Source organism: Sturnira hondurensis, unplaced genomic scaffold (assembly GCF_014824575.4).
Source record: "Sturnira hondurensis isolate 20B ecotype Veracruz unplaced genomic scaffold, ASM1482457v3 Scaffold0011378, whole genome shotgun sequence".
Taxonomy (NCBI): Eukaryota; Metazoa; Chordata; class Mammalia; order Chiroptera; family Phyllostomidae; genus Sturnira; species Sturnira hondurensis.
Window position 1 is genome coordinate 3,477,040 of NW_028084009.1, and position 23,696 is coordinate 3,500,735.

The window sequence follows — 23,696 nt, forward strand, 5'->3', positions numbered from 1 at the left end:
AGAACTGGGCTGCGTAATATATTTTAACCCCACGTCCAGTGTGGGAGAAGAGAAAAAACACCTGTTTTAAAAGGACCTCCCTTGCAACACGGTCTTTTCTCACCTGGTGGAGAGACCAAGTTTTAACTCGAATCCATTTTATATACTGAGGGGGAAAATGGGTGCTCTTAAAGGCAACCCAAACTGTTACTTCACTGGGACTTTTTAAGGCACTGCGGTGTCGAGAGCAATTGTTTTTGAAAACAGGTGTCTGGCCACCCTTGACGGCAGACCAGGCTCCGCGCAGAATCGGGGTCTGAGTGAACACGGACGGAGGGCTCAGGGTGGTCTGGCTCTGGGGCAGCACCAGCCAGCAGAGCCTCGTGCCAGGCGGCTGTGGTGGTGTAATGCCGGGGCACTGCCCCCACCTTTCACAGGCACAGCCCGGGGAGGCCATAGGCCGAGGAAGCAGGGGCTTTAAAAACATTCCCACAGTGAACTCGAGTCGTCTAGGAGGTGACCACTAACGTACTCGGGGCAGTGGTGGCACTCCTGAAACTCACGAGGAATTTTACAAGAACTAAATAGGCCACATAACCCTAGTCAGCCCTGACACCAAAACTGCTCACATGTGTGTTTAAGCAGCTCCGACAGGCCCGGGTGCTGGTGGGATCGCCTGCCTGCCCCCTATGGGGCACATGAGGAACTGCAGGCAACTCGAGGCTCCCTGTGTTCCCTGCTCTAAAGGAGTAGAGGGTCCAGGAGTGGTGGTGAGAGTGGGCAGAAGTTTCCCAGATCTCAAATCCCAGGGCAGGCTGGGAGGGAGTGCTGGGCACACCGTGTGCGTACCAGGAGACCAGGGTGGTAGAGGTGACAGGCCTACGTGACACCTGAGATTTCAGGGTAAGGAGAAGATCAGGCCACTGGTTCTCAATGATCTTTCTCGTCATCACCCCAAGGGAGAAAAATTAGAGAAATTCAACACTCAGAAACAAGGCTAATCCTGGAGGACTGAGCTTTGGGGACGGGGAAACCATGGCCAATCTAGGAATGCCTCGCTGTCCCTCCCCCTGTACGTTCTATACCCTGGGGGCCCCTCCCCCAAGAACCCAAGGCTCCGCAGGGGCTGGGGCTGAGCCAGCATCCGTGCGGGGCAGGGCAGTACCTTCAAGTGCGGCGCCGGCCGCTGCTCCCGCGGGGGTGCACGTGTAGAGCGGTCCCGGGCCGCTGTAGGGCTTGTGCACGGTCAGCACATTCGCAGAGTCGATCTCCCCCGAGGCCAGGAACCGCGGCTTGGGGGGCAGCACCGCTGGCGGCGGGCATGTGTACTCCTGGGGCAGCAGCGACGTGATCCCGCGGACCATCTGGTACTTGGGCAGGTCAAGGCCCCTTCTGTAGTGAGGCCCAGGCTGCTCCACGTCCAGGGCCACCGGCCCAGCTTTTGGCCTTTTGGGAAGCGGCTCTCCAAGCTCCGGGCCGGCACCTCCAGTGCTGCGGCCACAGAAATAGTCTCTCCCAGGGGGCACCCACGGGCCGTCATGCTTGGCAGGGAAATCTGAGCCATTGACGGTGCTGCCGCCCAGTGCTGGCTGGGACAGGGAGACACCCGGGGCTTTGAACTTCACCTCCGGCCTCTTCGTCTTCTCCAGGGCAGGAGAACCTCCACTTTTAGGAAACATCTCTGATGGCTGCTGCCTGGTGACCGGAGCCCCCTGCGACCCGACACTGGACAGTGGCCTGTGCGACTTCAGGTTGCTGGGGGCTAAAGTGCTAGAGTCAGTCCCTGAGGTCAGAGGGGCTTTGCTTGGCCCTGAGGGGCCCAGCTTCCCCTTCTCCGACAGCAGGGTCTTGGACTGCGCCAGGAAGGCGGGCTTGGGCTTGGGCTTGGAGAAAGTGGACAAGGGCGGCACGTCCTTTCCCAGCAGAGCAGGCGGGCAGCCGGTGCGTCTGCTTCTGAGCCACGACCTGCTTCTACAGTTTTTGTGGATGTCGGGGTTGTATTTGTGCTCCAGCCGCTGGTGCATCATGAGAACCTCTGGATAAAAGGTCTTGAAGGTACAAAACGGGCAGGTGATACTAGGGATCAGACTCTTGCTCAGAGAAATTGCCGGGCAGCTGTTCAGCGGCCCAAGGGATAAGTTTAAAGGCTTTTCTTGACAGTCCATGCTTGGCTTCACACTGCCAGCCGCTGCCACCTCCACCTTCATGGCCCCGGCACTCCGGGTGGCAGTGGCGTCTGGGCGAGGAAGAGGGGGGACACCCCCTTCTGTTCTGCAGACGAGGCCACCGGCCTGGGGTTCAGCGGTGGGTCTCTTCCTCAACACGTCCAAATGAGCAGGGGCAGGGTTTCTGCTCACTCTGTCAGCACTGTCTTCGGTCGCATTTTTATTGAAACCCTGAGTATCTTTGTGTACTGGCGAGAGGGCGGCGCTGCCCAGGACACTCTGAAAGGCAGGGGCCATCCCCTTGAGCTGCTTGGCAGGGGGACTGCCTTTAACATCTTTGGCACCATCAAAAAATCTTTTCAAATTTTTGGTTTGCGCACTGTCGGCAGCGAGTAGCGCGTCTTCGGCCTCCTGGTTTTTCCCATCACTCTTGACCTCGGCGGCCGCGTCGACCTGCTTGTCCTTGTGATGTCTCTCCAAGTGGTACCGCAGCGAGGTCTTCTGGGCCGCAGCGTAGTCGCAGAATTCACATTTGTACGGTTTCTCACCTACAACAAGAGGTGTCACCGTATTACAGAAGTTTATAAGAAGCATCAGAGGAGACTGTGGAAACTAGGAGACTCGAACACAGAACACAGGGTCCTTCCCTCCTCCCTCTCCACCCGGTAACCGGTCTCCACGTCCCAGAGCCAACTTGTGACTGCTCTGCGTCACCGACTACACTGAGCATTTGACCATGTGATGCGTCTTTAAGTTAAAAAAAAAAACAACCAGCCAGCAAAACAGCAACACTTTCAACTTCTTTAATCTTCATAACATCCCTGTGGAAGTAAGTGATTGTCACCCCACTTTTAAAGCTCAGAAAAGGGGGCTCAGAAAGCTCAAGTAACTTGCCCTAGGCGGCACAGCTGGTGAGAGGAAGAGATGAAACCAAGCACACGCAGCCCCCTAAACCCCTGTTAACAGCTGCTCTGCGATCTACAGAAAAGGCTCCGGCCCAGAGCGCATGGCTCCATGGACTGAGCACCAGCCCGTGGACCCAAAGGTCACCAGTTCGATTCCCAGTCAGGGCACGTGCCCAGGTTGTGGGCCACGTCCCCAGTGAGGGGCATATATGACCCAGCAACCGACCGACGTTTCTCTCCCTCTTTCTCCCTCCCCCCTTCCCCTCTCTCTAAAAATAAAAAAACAAACCAAAAACGTAAAAACTAGAAGACTATGAAATGTATTTCCACTTTATTCTAAACCCCAACAGCATAAAGCAGCTGCGACATTAGAAGTTAAAGAGCTCTGGAGACGCGGGGATCTGGTGATCAGAAACCGAACGGACAACGAACTTGAGAGAGAACAGCCCAAGTCCCAGGGCCACTAAACCCCTGAAGTGACAGCTGCGCACTACCTGCACATTTACTCTTCCACTGCCACGGCCACTGGGTCGTCTGAGCAACCAAGAGGAGAAGTCCCAGACCACTACAAGATCATTCTCTTCATTAAAAAACCCTCAGGCTCCTTACCTGTATGTGTTCTGAGATGAATATTGAGGTAATAATTGGAACGGAAAAACTTTCCACAGTAACTACATTCTCTTGAGGATGTAAGATGCTTTATTTTGCCTCCATCGTCATTTTTATCTTAAAGAAAAAAAAAGTATGTAAGAGGAGAGCTCAAATACATGAATAAGCCAAGGTGACTGAAATGTTCTTGATAAAAAGCATAAAATAACTCTCGCACTAGTGCTGGGAAAAAACACACCAGACGCCATTTGGAGGCTGTCTGAGGTCCTGGAACACGCGTGTGTTTCTGCGTTTGTCCAGGGGCACGCTCCGGGAGCGCTTCGACTGCAGCCGGGGTCGCTGCCAAGGACCGAGCTGCCCACCTCTGCGTCGCCGACACACCGGTCGAGACAGAGGCACGCAGCCTGCCCTCCCGACGGGCTGAGCGGGCAGGGTCCGGCCCGCTGCGGCGGGACCCGTGCCAATGGGCTGGCACAAGCAGCTCCGTCAGCAGGCACTCTAGAAAACTGGGCCAGTATCAACGGCCAACTTTCCCAACCGCAAGGGAAAAACCAGTGCTCGATCCTACGGCTGGGCAAGTTACCACTAGAGGGAAGCAAGCGCAACTTCATCCTCATGGAGAGAAACAGGCAGGGGCACAGGCCGAGGGCTGTCAGATCTCCGAGGCTCTGCAAACCGGGCGGGGCCCTCCCCAGCGCTCACATGGCCGCAACGTGTCTGACAAACCAACACCTGCCCTCGAACCGCAACGCCTTCAACTTCACACGCTTGGATCTCGCCAGGATGATCGAGACAGTGTAGCAGGGCAAAGGTCCTGGGGGACACCCACTGGAGGGTGGCTGCCTGTCACACAGGACAATGAGAGGCTGCGGTCCAGATACCTGCTCCCCCAAAGTGCGCATTTAGGTTTGAGATGAAATGCTGCTTTGTACAATATGACAAGTTGATTCATCTCTTAAAATTCAGCACAACTAAACTGGTCACTTTGCCTTGAAAAAGTTATTTCCAAGTAAAAGGCCTCTCTCCCCTGTTCCCTTCCAATTTCACATTCTAGATGACTTAGGGTTTACTGATTTGTTAATAAACACGGCTTACAAGCAGCCATCGGTGCATGAGACAGGAGGTGCAACCTGTCGCCCCGAGGGAAATGCGTCCCCTCTGACCCTCTGGACACTCGGAAGCGGCAGACACAGCCCTTGATCTAAGAGGTGTCATGAGGTCGTCACAAACAGGTTACCCCATGAACAACCCTTAGTAAAACCCCATTTATAAAAGCTGGAAATATTTCTTAAATACTTTACTTTGGTTTCTGATCATCTCAAAAATAAATCTAAAGAAATCCAGGTTGATGGTAAATTATAACAAGATAAATCTAGCCCAGAAGACATGAGAATACAAGGCAGGCAAAGAGAGATTCACAGTTATTCATGTGGAAAAGTACAATGAATGAACAATACCAGAATAAGCTCTGTCCTTCACACACTCCCAACTGTGAACTACCTCGGCCCCGCCTGTATAAATCTAGGAAAAATAATTCCCTAAACAGAGAAACGCCGCGCTTGCCTTCTTACAATCACACCCAACCGGCCCCGTCTGTAGCTGGGCCTGCGCCTTATCGCAACTTCCTACTTCCACCCGTGCGCCGGGATTTACGGTTGCATCACGTCCAAGAAGTTGCACAACGACTTTGTCTTAACAGAAAGGACATGAAATGCCCACGTCTACCTGGTTCCTGCCCTTCCTGCAGCATCCCCTCTGACTTGCCCTGCCGTCCCGTAAAGGCTGCGCCTCTATAAACAGGCTGCTACAACCATCCTTGGGGGGCAGAAGACAAGGCTAAAGCTGAGGAATCAATTTCGCAAACAGGGAAATCAGGGCAGAGACGGGTGAAGCAACACGTGCTCGGTCACGGAACAACGCGGCGGCAGAACCAGACCAAACCCAGGACACGGCGCTCCCAGCCACTGCGGGCATTCTAGGGCATTCTAGGGCATTCTAGCTGCCTGCCGAGCAAGCCCGGGCTTCCCAGCAGATCCTTCGCCCATGCCACCTGCTGGCAGAACAGGGCTGGCCATCTCGTTTCTCGCAGGGCACTGGGGCATCTCCGGGCCGGAAGGTTTCCCTGAGACCACATGGCCTGAGCAGCAAGGAAACCGCTGAGACGAGAGGTCTGGGTGGAAAGCTCTTCGTGACGCCACCAAGACAGCAAGGAAACCGCTGAGACGAGAGGTCTGGGTGGAAAGCTCTTCGTGACGCCACCAAGACACCAGAAGAGGTTTTAGTTCTGAAAACTGGAGATGGTAGTTCTCCAAGTGCTAGACCTCTGGTGTCCCAGGGACTCAAAATTCTCTAAATAAATACCTGTCTTCAAATAAAACCCACAGCTCTCACCCCCCGCCCCCCCCCCCCCCCAATATCAGAAAGAGCACGGGCCCGGGCGAGTTCCGCGTATTCTCTGGTCAAACTCATCTTGGGTCTCACGCCCAGAGCTCTCCGAGACAGCCACACGATCAAGTTACAACAAAAGGCAGCATTTGTTTTAACCAAAAACACTTTTTTCTAAATGATAATGTTTTTCTAAAACTAACTCATGCTCTCATTATCCACTTGTGGGGATTTTCTAACTATTCTCAAAGCACCAGAACCCCTNGCCACCAAGACGCCAGAAGAGGTTTTAGTTCTGAAAACTGGAGATGGTAGTTCTCCAAGTGCTAGACCTCTGGTGTCCCAGGGACTCAAAATTCTCTAAATAAATACCTGACCTCAAATAAAACCCACAGCTCTCACCCCCCGCCTCCCCCCCCCCCCAATATCAGAAAGAGCACGGGCCCGGGCGAGTTCCACGTATTCTCTGGTCAAACTCATCTTGGGTCTCACGCCCAGAGCTCTCCGAGACAGCCACACGATCAAGTTACAACAAAAGGCAGCATTTGTTTTAACCAAAAACACTTTTTTCTAAATGATAATGTTTTTCTAAAACTAACTCATGCTCTCATTATCCACTTGTGGGGATTTTCTAACTATTCTCAAAGCACCAGAACCCCTTATTCCAAAAACATCCTACCACGCGCACCAGCGGCTCTGGGCAAAGTGAGGGTGGCAAGCCTCCCACGGGGGGCCGGGGGGCGTCCTCTGCCCTGGACAGCGCCCACTGGGACTCCAGAGGCATCACCCCCCAGGCCTCAAAGGCAGCTTCCATTCCCTACAAATGTCACCAACACATTAAAAATGAGAGCAAATGGGAGCTCTCAGAAACGCCGCAGTGCGTCCACATTCCCTGTACTTTACGAACAACTGGGGTCCATGAGCGAACAACCGTTAACGAACACCAGTCCCAGACACAAAGACCAGACACGGGCAGAACCAGAGGGCGTCTCTAACAGCAGTAGTCTCCCTCCGGTTCGCCACCATTCCCAGTACTTCCGTCACCACTGGAAATCTACCTGCGACAAACACAGGCGAGCCGGGCCTCGATACACAGGGCCGTCCACCGCGTGAAAGGGTAACTTGTTTTCATGGGTAAGGTCAAGGATACGGAAGGAACTGAAAGCAAAGGCCAGCGTCTCAACCCTGGTGCTATTGACATCTGGGCCTTTCTCTGCCGTGGGCTGTCCCGTGCGTCATGGGATGTCCACAAACATCCCCCCTCCACTCGCTGGGCCCACAACACACACCCCAAGCAGCTGTGACAACCAAAAATGTCTCCAGACACTGCCAGGTGCCCTCCGGGGGGCAAACTCACCACTTAATTGGACGTGCTGCTCTAGGCTGCTGCACGAGTTAAAGTAGTGTGTTAGCAAAATACAAAATCCCAGAGTTTTCAGGACAGGAAGAAACCCTGGCAGATGGACAGGCCTTCGACTCAACCCAGAGCGGGGCATGTGACTAACAACAGGGAGTTGCCTCAACAGCCTAGACCCCCGAGCCCCCCAGCCCCCCAGGTCCCACAAGGGGCCAGCACGCAGCCCAGCACTCACCCACATGCAGTCCTTCGGGAAGCCCGTCCTCGGACCCGTCCTCAGAGCCGCCGTCACGGTCCCCGGCCCCGTGCTCGTCCAGGGTGCCGGCCAGGTCCGGAGAGCACATCCGTGGCTGCCTCCCGTCCACAGCCGTGGTCGGCGACTCCGCATCCATCCTCCGTTCCTTCTTGTGCACCCTCGAGTGCAGCACCAGCTGGTGGTAGGTTCTGAAAGCCTTGCCGCACTCGGAGCAGTGCGTGGGCTTCTCCTTGTTGCTGGATAACTTGGGGTCCGAGTCCCCGGAAGGCACTTCACCATTCGCATGTCTGGACCTCTCCTTGTCGTGCGCGAGGCCTGCGCAACCGCTCCTGCTTGTTCTGGACTTCCCGGAACCTTCGGGATGGCTTTTGCTTGCACTCCAGATCTCTCCAAGCTCCTCTTTGTCTGAATCGTCATTGTCTGTGCTCCCTTCCTGCCCGGGCTGCTCCTTCACCTCCCGGCAGACGGCGACTTTGCCCTTGGTGGCCAGCTGCCAGGCCTGGTAGGTGGTGAAGGGGTCGAGCTGAGGGATCCATCTGGCGGGCTGCTTCCCGGCTTCGGGGCGCGCTGTGGGCCTCAGGTTCAGGAACTGCAGGAGCTCGTCGCTGGGGGCTGGCGCCCCGGCCAGCTGAGAGCCCGCCTGAGCTGTGCTGCTGCCGGAAGCCGTGTCTTTGGTGTGCATCTTCCTGTGATCAATCAGACTCTCTTTATTTGGAAATAGGAAGCCACAAACCATGCAGATTTTGTAAGGAGAGGAGATGCTCTCGGCGGCCTGCTCCTGGACAACCTCGTTGATGGTGGCTGGGCTCTCGGAGCCCTGCTGCAGCTTGCCCTTGGCCCCCGACTTGCCGTTGTGTGTCCGCATGTGGTTCTTCAGAAACCAGGGCTCCTTGAACCTCCGTCCACACACGTGGCACCCGTAGGTGAAAGAGTCCTTGTGCTTTCTCATGTGGATCTCCACATCGAAAGCAACTCTGAACGTCTGCCCACACACTTCGCAGCTCAGGTCTTCGCTGTCTTTGCCGCTCTGGTCCTTGGGAGGCTCCGTCCGCACCTGGCCCTTGTCCAGAGGGCTGAGGTACTCGGCCTCCACACGCAGGACTGCGGGCTCGCAGAGGGTGGGCCGGTGCTGCGTTAAGACGTGTCTGTTGAGGTCTTCAGAGAGTGAGAAGGTCTGACTGCAAAACATGCAGTCCAAGGGCGGACAGCCTTCGATCTGGATGACCGGCTTCTCCTGTGTGGCTCTGAAGGGGACGGCAGCGGCCCCTTTTACGGACATGGCATCATCCAGCTCCGCCTGGGTGCCCAGAGAGCCGCCGATGACTTCCGGGCCATCCATGTACACTAGGAGGGACTGAGTCGGCATGTCTCCTGCCGCTCTGGACTGCGTGTCAGCTGAGGATCCGGGTGAGGGTTTCCGGAAATGGAATAAGGCCACTTGTAAAACTCGTCACTCACACCCCCAGCAGCCCTGGGGCTTCACGACTGGAGCAAGTATTTGTTATAAAAGTTCAAAAGAAAGTATATATTCCTCCCAATATCTTATCTTCAGAAGCCTTCGGAAGCTCAGCGACAGAAACTATCACTGGCTCTGCCCACCACCAAGGCAGACTGACTCCCTGATGCTTTGACTTAATGTGAGTCAGCACGGAGCATTAGTTCTCTTTGTCTCCATTGAGTGAGTCATCCAGTTGAGCAAGAAGTCAATTCCAGCAACCTGGAGACAAGGAGATGTCCGAAACCTGGAGGGGAAGAAGACAGAAATGGTTGGCTCTAGACAGAGAAAAGAGGGGCACGTATTTCGGCCCCTTTACTTCTAACTTAATGCAGTGCCAGCCTGTTACACATGCTTGTTAATTAAACCTAACCCCTTACCAATCAGTACACTCATTACATCACCAGCATTCCATCCCGTTAAGAAACTTATAGACTACCGTGCTTTAATGGTTTAAATCAAAAATGCAATGTTTCATAACAGAAACTGTTAAATTCAGATAAATGCCTTCCAAATGTCACTGAAATGTACATCTGTATCTTTATAAAAAGCCTCTACAAACCTAGAGACTAAGAATTATAAAAAATAAGATGACAAAGAAGGCACTTTAGGTAAAATTGTAAAAGCCAGAGCTTCAGACTGTCTTACATACAAACACACAAGAAACACACATGCCCAAAAAGCACACCACGTACTCACATACACACGTCAACAACACAAAAAATGGGAGCCCTTCCTAAAATCCCTATTCAAGAAATACTGCCCTGGCTTTTTGTGGCTCAGTGGATTGAACGCTGGCCTTGTGAACCAAAGGGTCGCCAGTTTGAGTCCCAGTCAGGGCACCTGCTTGAGTTGCAGGCCAGTCCCCAGTAGGGGGTGCATGAGAGGCAACCACACAATGATGTTTCTCTCCCACTCGTTCTCCCTCCCTTCCTCTCTCTCTAAAAATAAAATCTTTTTTTTTAAAGGAAAAGAAATACAGAACCTCAGAATGATCATCTTGACCAAGGGGAACCTGGATAAATTTTGGTCCACTGGACGCTGTAAACCTCAATCCACTGTCCAAATCCCAGTTTGCTTTTGACAACTCTGCCTTCAACGCACATCAGAGTACGGCTTCCTCATCCCAACAACAAATATGGAAATACACACGTAACAATCCTTCGTGAATGTCCAAGGTTAAAATCCTCAACAGACCTGGTTCAGCACTCCCTGAGGTCTTTCAATCAGAAAACAGGTCCTCGTTGGCACCCCCACCACATTCTGCACGGGGGGGGGGGGGGGGGGGGGCGGGGTGCAGAGCGGATGCCCTGATTTCACTCTGCAGGCTCTGATCTGGCAGCTCACGTTCGAGCTTAGGGAAGAATCACCAGAAACCTCTAAAACCAAATCCTCCACCTTCACGGCAAGGACAGGAACTGTCTGAAGTATCCCAACTACTTTACCTGAAGTCTGTCAGCTGCACCCAGAGAAACAAAGACATGCACACTACTCCCGCCACAGGCAACTTTACAGAAAAAAAGGTTACTTTCCTCCCCTCCACTTACTCAAAGAGCAAGCTCAGAGACCAGGAAACGCTTCTCCACTCTCCTAAGAGAGAAAACTTCATTTTCCTTGTTATCTTTCGTTTTGAAAAAAACATGAATTTCTCTAAATAAGACTGCAGATCAAAGTTTGGGGTAAAGAAAGAATGCGCTGAAGTATTTCGTGTTAATTGCTTGGTCCTTGGTTGCCACAACGGAGGATAAACCCATGGGCTGGCTGGCTACCAGCTCAGGAGGGATATGATAGAACATTCCGGGAGCCCGAGTTCCAGTCCTGCCTGCGTCACAACCTTAAAGCGGTCACCACCACACACCTAAACTTAATGTCAAGGGACAAATTACAAGGCCATCTCAAGAGTTTCAAAAGCCTACAGTTCTGGGGGCAGGTCTACACTTATGGACAGATACGCTCAAAAGAGTATTTAATGACCATACGAATCAAGACATTAAGTGATGGTTGGCTACATGGCTGATCATTTACTCAGTCAACAAATATTTACTGAATGCCACTACCCCGGGTGACATTTTAACTGAGAGAAGGAGCAGCACACGTCCAAGGGGAAGCGGTCACCAACCAACTCACCGGCCGGCAGCCAACGGAGAACTAGAGCAACACCTCGCTGAGTTCACGTTAACGTAACGCAAATAAAGACTGTCCTTCATGTGTGGTCATTTCTACCTTTTGGTTCCAAAATACCCTTTTTAAAAAATGGAAGGATGGCAATGGCAAATAATAGGGTTTTTTTTGTTTTTAATGTCCTAATTTGGCAAAAAATCATAGTCTCCCATGTCAAAGCCTCATTATTATCTTTCCTTTTTTAAAGAAATTTTACTGGTCTGTGACATTTTTAAGTTTTGGGGAATTCCACTTTTCTGTAAATAATCTTTCCCCAAAAGACAGCCCTCAACTCAATCTCTGGATCAGAACATGATGTGGGCCCATCACCCTCCCTTCCCACCCTGGGCCATGGCAAAGGCCGGAGATGCAGCCTGTAAAGGGCTTTAGCTTCCACTTTTATCTCTTAAATGTTAAGTATCTGGGTTAAGCAAGTTATCACCAGCTTCTAACAGAAGACCGAGGGGCTGGGAAAGGAAGCAGTGTTAAAATCTTAGGAGAAAGGGCTTCCTCCAGTTCTGCCCGGGGAGGCGGAAGGTGGAGTGAGCAGGTAGAGGCCTGGAGATGAGGGGAAGGAGGGCGAGGCCAGAGAGGCCTGTGGTGCAGCAGGTGGGAAGGCCCCCCCTCCCAGGGAAAACGGAAGCTCCTCTTCCTCTGGGGAAGCGTCTGAGGCGGACTCTCACAGTCATTACCTTGGCCCAGGTGTCTAGCACTAGACGACCTTGGGTCATCGTAATCCTTACTCTTCACCCCTAAGATATGAAAACCCTGGGCCGCCCCTTTGAAGATCCTAGGGAGCAGAGATCCTGTCGGCCTTGTTCCCCCACTGCCCACGAAGCCTAAGAAGGGGCCCCAGGCACAGGGTTAGGCCCCGATAGCACCTGGTGAATAACTGAACCCCCACGGCATCACCAGTCGAAGTGGAGGCTCAGCACGCACACCTCCGGCCGCAGTCCCAACCATAGCTGATGCTGCATGGAACCTGAATGCCCATCAAACTGCCGTGTGGCTATGAACTTAAAAAAAAACTTCCACATGGCCGTCTATGGCTGCCATCTAATTACTATTCTCTGCAATTTCAAGTGTAATAAAAAAAATTAATCATACCGTAAAACTGACCAGCGCAAAGAATCACTTGGGCTTTGAAACACTCTCCTCACGGACCCACCGAAACAAGAACGCGGGCCATGCTAGGAAAACCCGTGACAGCAATGTCCTGGCTCTGGCCTTAGAAACTATGCGCAGACAAAACGCTTCCTTGCACCATAAACCAGTATCATCACTTAAAACCAATCTGCTAAACAAGAATCTTTAGAGCAAAACAGAACTTAGGAAAAATAGACATTCGAACCTAATTACTGTTAATAACCAACCACCATTTCCAGCTGGCGGAAGCGTGGGCGCCGGACTTGGGTCTTCTACACAGGGCGTCCAGAGAGCACAGTGACTGTCAATCAACTGTCTCTGCACAGAGGGGGGGGGGGGGGGCGGAGCAGTCCGCCCAACACCTGCAGTCTAAACGCTTCCAGTGTGCAGAAAAGCGGCCATGTGAACACACCAGGCTTACTGAAAGGCACTTTGCAAAAACACTTTCCAATGTTTAAAAACTGTTTCAAAACCTTTACTCAGGTAACAGCACCTAACCTCAGCTGTACACTCCCAGGCACCTTAGGCAAGAGGTTCCTCATCATAACCTTCCATTCTGAGAACACCAGGGTTTAAATTATATTGTGGTTACTTAAGTAAATATTTTTTTAATTTACAATATAATCCTTAAAAAAAAGATAGGAACCTACTGCTATATGTAACTGCCTGAAACAGAAGTCTGATGCTCTAAATCATTTCTTCCGTATTTGTCTAAGACACTCATTTGTGAGTAAAGCTCCTCTGAGTTCCGCCGCTTCCTGCAGACCCTGAAATGAGCAAACACTGCACATTGGACAACGCTTAACGAAAACACAACAACTCCGGGGAGGGCCACCACGCCGACCGACAAGTGCTGTGTCTCTTCGACAGCATCCTCTGTGTACCCAGGACTCAACTGTCACCCCCGCCCCCCCACCCGGCCCCCGACAGCGAGGTGGTGCTGCAGCTGCTCAGGCCATCTTACGTTTCGTGGTCCAGAATATTCATTTCCACGGGACGGAGCAGTAAGGCACTGATGGATGGGCCTCAAAACCATCCCCACACACAGGAATTCTGCTCACAGCCAAGTGACCCGAAGCACCCAACAAAACTGCTGGGTTCTCCCTCCCCAGTTTCTTAAGTGCCAATTAAGTGAACATGAAAACATTCAACATAAACAAACTGCTAGTCAACTTGCTTGCTGGCCAATTCATTTGCACCTTTAAACTGCAAAACGACCCCCAAGATCTGGTTAGGAAACTTACATTTTCAGGGCAGTTTCCCTTTCATATTTTACACATACTATTTGTTTCCCTTCGGCTGACAAGGAAAGGGCACTCTACATGGTAATCTACAATAGCGATCAAAACCTGTCACTCGAAACCCTTCAACACTATTGCAAGGCAATCACCAAGGTCACACCCGTGAGCTAGGTGGTCAACCCAACTTGCCTAATATAACTGTGGAGAGATGTTTAAAATGCAAGTGGAAGAAAAAGATTCAAGTACTCAAAGGTGACAGTCAGCATTCCAACCTAAACTATTCAAAAGCAAACAACTGTTCAGAGGCAGTCTCATTTTCTTGAAATTGTATATAGTGCCCAATTCTGAATAGGACTAGAGACCCTGGTAGTGTTATAAAAATGTAATCACATTAGCGTATTAGAACTTCACGATTCAAAACTGCCTGGTTCACTCCAAATGAATTAGGGTCACAATTAACAATTAATTAACAGATTACTGTAGTCTGTACACTGGCTTTTAAAAATTTCACTGTGTCCTGAAAGAGAACTATACGGGAAATGGACAATTTAAAAAAAAGAATTTTAATTAGGCAAGACTGAACACTGCTCTCAGTGAGCTCTATTGTTACGATTTAACCAGTGCTACCTTAACACTTTGAAAAGATTTTAGTGTAACTGCAGCGAAGAGAGGGAGTTCAGAGAACTAAAGAAATGCACTGCCCTGGCTTTACCTGCAATTTTTCACTGGACAAAGAAAACACTGCCTGTGTACATGTACACACACACACCTGTATACACATAGGTGCACGAGGAACTGGGCAGCACACCTGACCACCGCCCTACCCTTCCACAGCTCTCTCCACGGAGCCAAATGGCGCGTGTCCCTAACCGTACCCCAACTTAACTACCTTCAGACTGAACATAAACGTGGCAATGCCTTTTAAGGCATGAGAGGTTTCACTGGAGACATTTAAATACCCCTCTCCCTGTCTCTGCAGAGAACACACGCTACTGTTGTATGTCTGGCCCCTTTAAACCACCTGTTTGCTTTCAAAATAAAGGGGGGAAAGCCTCCTTTCAATGCATACATACAGCCTATGTTCAGTGGACTTATGTACTGAACAACCAAAAAGGTGTCCACTGAAGAACAAAAACACCTCTGATAAGAAAAAACAAGAACTTTTCCTAATGCTGATTCAAGAAAAGGCTTTCAATCTCCAGGCAATATAACTGCATTTTGAACGATTTTAAATTCAAAAAGGTTCTGACACTAGAAAGGAATGGCCACCAATACCCAAAACACTGCAAGAACCCATTTAAAGAACGGGCATCTGACTCCTGGGAAGCCCTTCTCTGTGAAGTGGAGGGATGCGGAGGTCAGAGACAACTCTGGGAAAGCGTAAGGAGAGAGGCTAAGGAATTAAACTAATCCCCTCATGCAACTTAACTCAGCTGTCTTTTCAGGTTTGGTAATTTTATTTCTCAACTTTATCATGAAATTACCAAACTGGCCCCAAATTTCCAGTAATCAGCTCTGCTGTTGCCCTGGGCAGGAAGTAAGGGGGGCCTGAAGGACAGGCAGCCCACAAATGATCGAATGCAAAGGTTTTTCACAAGCATTCCCATGTCGGGCATAAAGGGACAACTGCAGGGGGCGGCGGGGTGGCAGGGGCTGCCCCTCTATTTACCTGGAAGACAGACTCATACAAGAATGGAGCTTGCTCCTCGGAGCTGCAGATTTGAAGAAAGTATGGTCCCTATCGTCCCACTTCCTCAAAGCCACACTCCATCTACCCTCATGGTCTCCCTTCCAAATCCCTTGCCCCACACACCACTGCCTAACTGCATCACACCCTTCTCGCAGAAAGCCGAGCCAAACCACCTTACTGCTAAAAGTAAAAGTCGTCATTTCAGTAGCGCCGTTATGCTGCCCCCAAAATGAGGCCACTAAGTTGTNAATGCAAAGGTTTTTCACAAGCATTCCCATGTCGGGCATAAAGGGACAACCGCAGGGGGCGGCGGGGTGGCAGGGGCTGCCCCTCTATTTACCTGGAAGACAGACTCATACAAGAATGGAGCTTGCTCCTCGGAGCTGCAGATTTGAAGAAAGTACGGTCCCTATCGTCCCACTTCCTCAAAGCCACACTCCATCTGCCCTCATGGTCTCCCTTCCAAATCCCTTGCCCCACACACCACTGCCTAACTGCATCACACCCTTCTCGCAGAAAGCCGAGCCAAACCACCTTACTGCTAAAAGTAAAAGTCGTCATTTCAGTAGCGCCGTTATGCTGCCCCCAAAATGAGGCCACTAAGTTGTAACGACCGAGCTCCCCTCACCGAATTTAAGACATTTCCTGCTGGCTTTGTGTAATTCACCTGCTTCCACGTGCATTTCAACACCCCTCCCCCCACCTGGAGATGAGGTGGACAAATCCCACCTCCCCCTGGCCTGGGTCTACCTTACACACTGGAACCAGACCCCTCACTATTTAGAACATTCGGTGTAATAACTGGGATCCCTTTAATGTGTGGCCTGTAAATACCATCCAGGGTTTTATTCTGTAACACCTCAGTAATCAATCTGAAAACCATTCTACCTATTCCAATTATAGTCATTTAATGTAAAGTCTCATTGCGTTTTTTTATTCTATTGGCATACGCATCGGTATATAGAACTGTCTCGTGTTTTCACTTCTACTGTGTGATTCCCAGGCTTGGAAACACCTGGCTACTGTTCACTATTTGAGCGCCACCTTGCTATCTGACTTAGTAACCATCCCGGCTCCAGGATTACACTGAAATAGGAAATGAGGACTCAACCACCTAAAACAGGTCACATGCAGCAGCCTCAAAAACGTTAACATACAGGCCACACTGGCTTCCCTGAAACGGAACCATCGGAACTAACTTGTTGAACAAATGGAAACAAAGCTTCAGGTCAAAGACCAGGGCCAATCACAGTCCTGAGAGTCAGATAAACCCGTTTTTGTTTTTGTTTTTTGTAAGTAGTGGATCGCAGGCAGTCAAGAGTCATTAAAACTACTCAAAGTTCTCATCAGTCAATATCACGTTTGTGACAACTAAGAGAAAAGAAGGGGATTTTATAAAGTGGGAAAACACAGCTCTGGGGACCCCTGAGGCTCTCATCAAGTACCTCAGAAGTAAGAGTGCTCCCGAGCTGGGGAAAGGCAGCCCCACTGGGGCAAAAACATGCCATTTCATCCTCCTGTTACAAGGGAGAAGAGTGACTAGCACTTATCTGACACGAGATAGAAGGCCAGTCCTTGCCAGGCCATTATATTCCTTAATTATTTCATCAGTCTGTAAGTGACTTGCTTAAGTCTTATTTTCAGATTTCCTTTCTAAAAGGACCACTGGGCTGCTATTTCTTCCAGGCGTCCCACTGCCAAAAAAAACGGAGGCTTACAAAAAGGAATGCAAATCTGCCTCCACCTTAAACCTTAAAAGTAAAGGCAAAGCCAAAAACCTTCACTCCTCCCCCCCCTCCCCTGTTACCTGGGGGAAGAGGGGGAGTCGAGCTGTTATCTAAATGGCTTCTTCAGGCTGGAGGGACAAAGTGTTTTCTACAAGTTTTATTTCAGTGGTGTAGTAATTCCTTTTTCTGATTAAGAAGTGAAAGGGAATAATATGAGCCCAAGACAACGGCTAAACTTCGAACCCACGAGTTATTTTTTTAGCAATGGCAAAGGTCAAACTGCAAAGTGTTAGGTGTTGTGAAGATAAAAAGCACTGGAAGAAATGGGACGCTAAAGAAACGTGTCTTTCACCTAGAAAAGTCGGCTTCTTCCCCACTTCCTCCTCCAACATGCAAATCAATGTGCAGAGCTAAAGGAGCCGCCTTCTTCCTCAGACCGAGTAATTAAAATTCCAAGCAATCAGATTATTAACCCTATTCTAACAAACAAGTCAAGTAAAATATAAATTTGTCTGGGAGCTACTGACTTCTCAATCTTTAAGTAAGGCACCGCCTCTAGAATTGAAAACCTACACATTATTAAAAATGGCAGCAACTGGAAAGGGGGGGTGATTTCAGCTAAAACACCAGGATTAAAAAACACATGCTCTACTAGACACTTCGGAATACTGACAAAAGGAGCCTCTAAAATAAGCGTACTCCTCAGAAAAAGCCATCCACCATGAAGGACACACCTTCCAAGTCCTCAGCACACATTAACTAAACAAGCACAAACTAGGTCTGACTGTTGTGTTTTTCGGACAAAAAGCCATTAGGTTATTGCCCGGCACTTGTCACTACAGACACTGCAGGCTTTTTAGAAACTCCAGATCTATTACTCATTCTCAAAATAATATAAGACTTAGTATTTTAAGTCTCAATGGATACCAAGGCAGCCCTTGCATTCCAGGGGGAACGTACAGTAAAAGAACATTTTTAAATGAACTTCTTGACACACAGAAGAGAAGGTAAAAGGCCTAAGACCCCTACCTAGTGGCCAGGCCTGGCTGGCAGCTGTTGTTTCCCTGCCTTTCTTTTGTTGAGCTTAATCTCATGTCAACTCATTCAACCAACTCAAAAGCGATGAAGACATAATTGAATCAACCTGAACTAAATCAGACCTAGGCTTTTTAGAACATACAGCTTAATGGTCGCAAAGGATCTAGAAAACCAGGAAGCCAGCTAGGCTACGTACGGTATGCACAGTGGTCAGTAACGCTGGGCCCCAAACTGGCCAGAGGACCACTACAACCGCCATTTATTTAATACACGTTCAGGAATGTTCAAAGCCCCAAGCCCTATAGGCTGATTCAGAAAGATAAATTGTGGCTCAAGGAATCTCAAAGGGGAACAACACACCAAAGCCTTCAACTCTACTGAAATAACTATCCTTTTCCTGGAGGGAGTGGGGGAGGGCGGAGAGAAAATAAAAGTTTCTGCTGCTCCAAATGTGAACAGGCTACTGGGGTCCCAGAAGTGGCCACTGGTGGCTCCTAGAGCTAAACCTGGCAGAAAAACCCGCTTGCCCGCCCCATCCGCCAGAAAAAATGCGGCTTCCCGTCCTCCGTGGCCCTACCCCGATCCCTAAAATGTGGGCTCACTCCCGGGACCTGAATGGCTCTGATCCGGGGCGCGCAGGTACCGGCCAGGACACCCCGCAGGCCACCTCTCGCCCGCCGGGCGAGGATCACCCAGGCCACCCCAACTCCTGCCTCCCGCGCCCCCAGCAGCGCCCCCCCCATCCCGTGCACTCATTTTGGGGCCAAATCAAGAGGGAAGAGGGCTCTACATCTGAAACTGCGCGGTTTCGCCACTCAGCGCCTGCTGGCAGAAACTTCCTTTAAAAAAAAAAAAAACGAAACACTTTTAGGCTAACATTTCAATCCCTCCTGCCCTTCGGAGTTCCTAGTTCTGCTTCCAACTGGCTTCGGGTCTCCCACTAGAATTGAGTTATAAAGCTGTTCTTTAAACGCTTAAGGGTTATTTTCAAAGTTCTTTTTAATCTGTAAAATTAAAGAGGGAAGGAATAAAAATCCTAATCGCACATCCAGGAAACGCAGCCCTGTGCACCGCCTGCTCAGAGATGGGCAGAAGACCCAGACTCCCAGGCAGGGTTTTGGGGGCGGCCGGGGGGCTCGCTGGGGGGAGTGTCGGGGTCCACGGCCAGGCCAGGCCCCTCCTCCGGCCCCTGTAGACGCGCCTTCCTCTCGGCCCGTGTGGACGGTCCCGGCCATTGTTCGCGGGGGACGCCTGTTAGGACGCATTGTTTTGGCTCTTTCCAACTTGCTCCGGCCCCTCCCGGGCCATCGCAGGGGACCCCGCGCCGGCCGCCAACCCCCACAGGCGGGTCGGCAGACTCGGAGAGCCGCGCGGTGAAGCCACCCAACTTTTCAGGAAAGCCCCCACACACCCTTGCAGGCAGCCCCCACCTCCCTCCAGCCGGCCCCTGGCTCCCGACCCGGAGAGGGGGGACTTCCCCGCCCCCAAAACATCTCGACTATTTCCAAGAGTGAGTGTGATGGTAAAACACTGTCTGTACACACCGGGGGTTCGCCCGACACCTTCTCGCCGAGTGGGGAGGGGGCGCCCTAGAGGAGCGGAATCGAGTAGGAACCGAGGATGGGGGTCGGGCGGGGCGATCATCCGAGTAGGGGGAGAGATAACGAGCACCAAAGACTCGAGGGCGAGCTCGGCGGGACGCCGGAGGGGCTAAGTGGGGCGCCCCCTGGGGCCCAGCGCGGGCGGGGGCGCGCCCCCTTTACCTGCGGCTCCGGCTCCTCGGCCATTTCCTCGCTCGGCGGCGGCCGGGACTGAACTGACACCACACGAGCGAGCCGAGGTTTGAATGAGGAGGGAGCAGGAGAGGAGGGGAGGGGGCGGGGAAGGCAAGAGGGAGGGGAGGCGACGGGGAGTTTCTCTCGGCCTTTTGTGCGGACACCTCCCGGATTCCGCGCCGGCACCGGTCCCCCAAAACAGACGGGGACCGAGAGGCAAGCCATCCCCCCCGCGCCTCGGGGCCTCGCAGACCTCCCCCAAATAGAGTGCCCCCCCACCCCCACCCCCGCCGGGAGGATTTGGGGGCCGGGCTCACCTCGGGCGCGGGGCTAAGGTGAGCGGGGTGGGGGTGCGCACGGGGGCAAAGGCTCGGGCGCCCCCTACCCGTCCACGAGGGGACAGTGCAGGCGCGGGGGGTCCCTAGAGCCACCGGGGCGCGGCGCGTCCGGCACACCGGGACTGTTGGGTCAGAAAGTGCTCAGGGAGCAGCTGTTGCGCCCGCCCTCGGCCCCGCCGTTCGAATACGCCCCGCCTCCTGCCTTCACCGACTGCGAGCCGCCCGAGGCCCCGCCCTCACCCACGTGATCTCCGAAGGCGCACCCCTGCCCCGCCCACCACCTCGGGTTCCGCCTCCGAGGCGGGGGCGAGCGGACGAGCACGCGCACTCCCTGTTCCCGTCCGGGAGATTCCCGCGCACGCGCGCGCCTTTCACCGCCCCCACAACTCAGGCCTAACGTGGCCCGGCGGTTCCAGTGACAGGTACGCGGGGAGGGGGGCCACGAGGGCAGCGCGCAGGCGCAGATCCAGGCCTCCGCCTTGCTGCCTCCCCCTCCCTTGCAAGGTGTGCCCAGGCGAAGGGAGGGGCTGGTAGCCCGAATTCCTGGGTCATCCAGAACTAGTAACAAACAAAAAGCCTTTACACTCCTTTGGAGAGGTTACAAAGCCGCTGTGCACAAACATTTTTTTCAGATTTTTCTTTAAGTGTGAGTAAGGTCGATGAGACTTGATGATTAAAATATTTTTAATTAGTATCTTTATAAAGCTACCCTTTGTTATTTTTTCTTAAGGCCTGGGTTTGCGCACTATTATAACTTGAGATTTCTAAACTTGGCCTGGGTTCCAAGAATCCACTTGGCTTTGACAGAAACCCACGTGGATGAAACCGGGCTTATTAAAATGGGAACCCCCCCCCCAAAAAAAGCTTTTCCCCCACCTCCTTCCGCCCAACTCATTGAAAGCCCAACTCATTTAAAGCATTTCCCTACTGTTCTTACCCTTGCTTTAAAAAAAAAAAAAGGAAAGCTTATGATTCTGAGGACACTGATTTCCCCCATTTTAAGCCCCAAGAGGAAGCCCAGAAGCACAATCACGCCCACCAAGGTTTCTGCCCCAATGCAAACGAATGCAAACGTAAACGGAGCAGTGCAAGTCACCGCAAACAAAACAGCCCAGTGTTTCTTTTTCTTTTGGCCTTCGGTGTATCCAAAATGGAAAAGCTTAAAACAAATCAAGAAAGGCACTTAAAAGTATACTTTAATATATACTTAATTACTAAAGGCACTTTATTATATACTTAATCAGGACCAAAATGAAAAATAAAACACACTACACAAGTGCTCGGCTGGTGAGCAATGCAACCCGTAATAAATAGGAAATGGAATTTGAGAGGCAGCTTCTCAGCAAAAGGGAAGGATTTGCCAAGTGTGATGTTTTGCTGTCATTTTATATATAACTACTAGCCCCACATATGGTCTGGTTNTACTAAAGGCACTTTATTATATACTTAATAAATCAGGACCAAAATGAAAAATAAAACACACTACACAAGTGCTCGGCTGGTGAGCAATGCAACCCGTAATAAATAGGAAATGGAATTTGAGAGGCAGCTTCTCAGCAAAAGGGAAGGATTTGCCAAGTGTGATGTTTTGCTGTCATTTTATATATAACTACTAGCCCCACATATGGTCTGGTTAGTCTTTTCTAAAAAGGAAGTGAACCAATTCCTTACTCACACTTAATTAATTAGCCGCGCCAGAAGTAGATTCTTAGGCCAGAACTTTTTTTTTTCCATTCAAGGACACTGATACCGATTACTTCTAGGACTAGAATTCCTTTTCTCAGGGAAGATGAACACCTTTCTTTAAAATACTTCTCAGAGCCTTTCAGTCCCATCTTAAAACACAGTCCAGACACAGACTCTTCCTCAACAAGAAGCTTCACTGAACTTTATCAAAACAAACGACTTCCAGCAGGGCTCCAAACAAAGGAGCTATGAACTGGTGGGACCAGGTTGTGTCTTAACCGGAGTGGAGCCTCACTCTACGTGTTAATGGATAACCTTTGAACTCTGAAACCCTGAATGCTGTAAACAGAATAGCACCGGTCATTTAAAATCTTACTATGAAAATTGAGCCAAAAAGAAAAGTCCAAACTTTTCAGCAGGCATAGGGAAACAATCAAATGTTTTGACAAATAATCGTTTCACTAAGAACAATAGAGAGCCCTTGGCTCTCAGACCCCGTCGTCACCGAATTACTTTCAGAGCAAAAAGTGTTGTGCTTTTTCCTCTATGCCGCCAGCACAAAGCTCCCACTTTGTTAGCATAGTAACATCATATGGTTGTCAGCTACTGTTTCTCTCCTCCTCCCCCCCCCAAGAAAAACCTTGTTCTGTTGTAGCTCTCCAAATTAAAAGATGATTGTCTGAACCAATCTATCAGCTCAGAATTTTATATGTGATCTTACATTTGAGCAAGAAATTACAAAGAACCCTATTCCTGGAAGGGTGCCAACAAAAAACTGGGAAATGGTTGCAAAATACTGCCAGTGACTGGGTGCCGGGTTGCAAACACATACTGTGTTTTTAAATGGACATAGAGTGATCTGAATTCACTGTAAGGGCTTCTGTGAGACACAATCTCCCTTTCAAATGGAGAGACTTGTACTTAAGGTGTATTTGGAAAGCATGTGGAGTTAAAACAATTAAAAATGGAAACTCCAAAAGTAACAGAACACTAGGAACATGTGATTTTGTAGTAAACGCGAAGAATTCACATTATTATTGTATGAAATGAAAACTGAAAATCAAACGTTGGTGTGCACACACTTAGCTCCGCCCACAAGTAATCCTGTTTCGCCGGCACCCCCAGCTAGACTAATTCTTAAGGAGTCAGGTGCTGCAGGGAAGCAGGCAACACAAAGAATGGAACCAGAAACGTCCCTTCCAATGGGAGCTGATGTTTTTCTGCACATGCTACTCTGGCAAAGGGCAGAAAAAGCCCCCTTCACCTTTTTTTAATGAGACAAACATCAGCTACACTTCATTTTTCACAATTACCTAAACAGACCCACCCTCCTTAAGGTATTTCCCAGTGTAGGCTTTAAAAAAAAATCGTCCCATTATCTGATTTAATCCTGGTGAGATGAGACTTCTTTTTGGATTTCTCCCCAGCTCTAATAACAAAACAAAACAAAAACCCCTTCTGATTTGCTATATTTAACACTTTTTGGAATCATCTTTGGGGACTTAGCCTCCATTAGAGGTACAGAATGCAGTACGATCTTCTTATTTCGCAAGTATTTATTTTACTGTGGAACTATTACAGAAAAACAGTTTGGAAACTGTGTGTAAAACCCTGGAGCTGAAACGCAGCCAACACAGATACTGGACTTAAAAAGAATTTAGTGTTCAGAGCAGGAAAACCTGAAAAACTGCAATGAAGAGTTAGCAGGAAAAGAGAATGAAAAAGTTAGCCAAACCTGCCAGCT

At 50.5% G+C, this 23,696-nt stretch overlaps 1 protein-coding gene across 3 annotated transcripts in view; it reads right to left on the reverse strand.

Moving 5' to 3' along the window:
* ZNF217 (zinc finger protein 217) overlaps positions 1 to 23,696 on the reverse strand; it is a 39,262-nt gene that overhangs the window by 4,431 nt on the left and 11,135 nt on the right. The window contains exons 1-4 of one of the 3 annotated variants that reach the window (XM_037059921.1): positions 20,246 to 20,451; positions 7,636 to 9,398; positions 3,659 to 3,775; positions 1,145 to 2,692 (exon numbers count right to left, since the gene is read on the reverse strand). In XM_037059921.1, the coding sequence (XP_036915816.1) occupies positions 1,145 to 2,692; positions 3,659 to 3,775; positions 7,636 to 9,022 (3,052 nt within the window). In that variant the 5' untranslated portion in view covers positions 9,023 to 9,398; positions 20,246 to 20,451. Of the gene's footprint in view, positions 1 to 1,144; positions 2,693 to 3,658; positions 3,776 to 7,635; positions 9,399 to 19,916; positions 20,176 to 20,245; positions 20,452 to 23,696 lie in introns of those variants that run through there. The other 2 variants (XM_037059920.1, XM_037059922.1) reach the window with 2 other exon arrangements.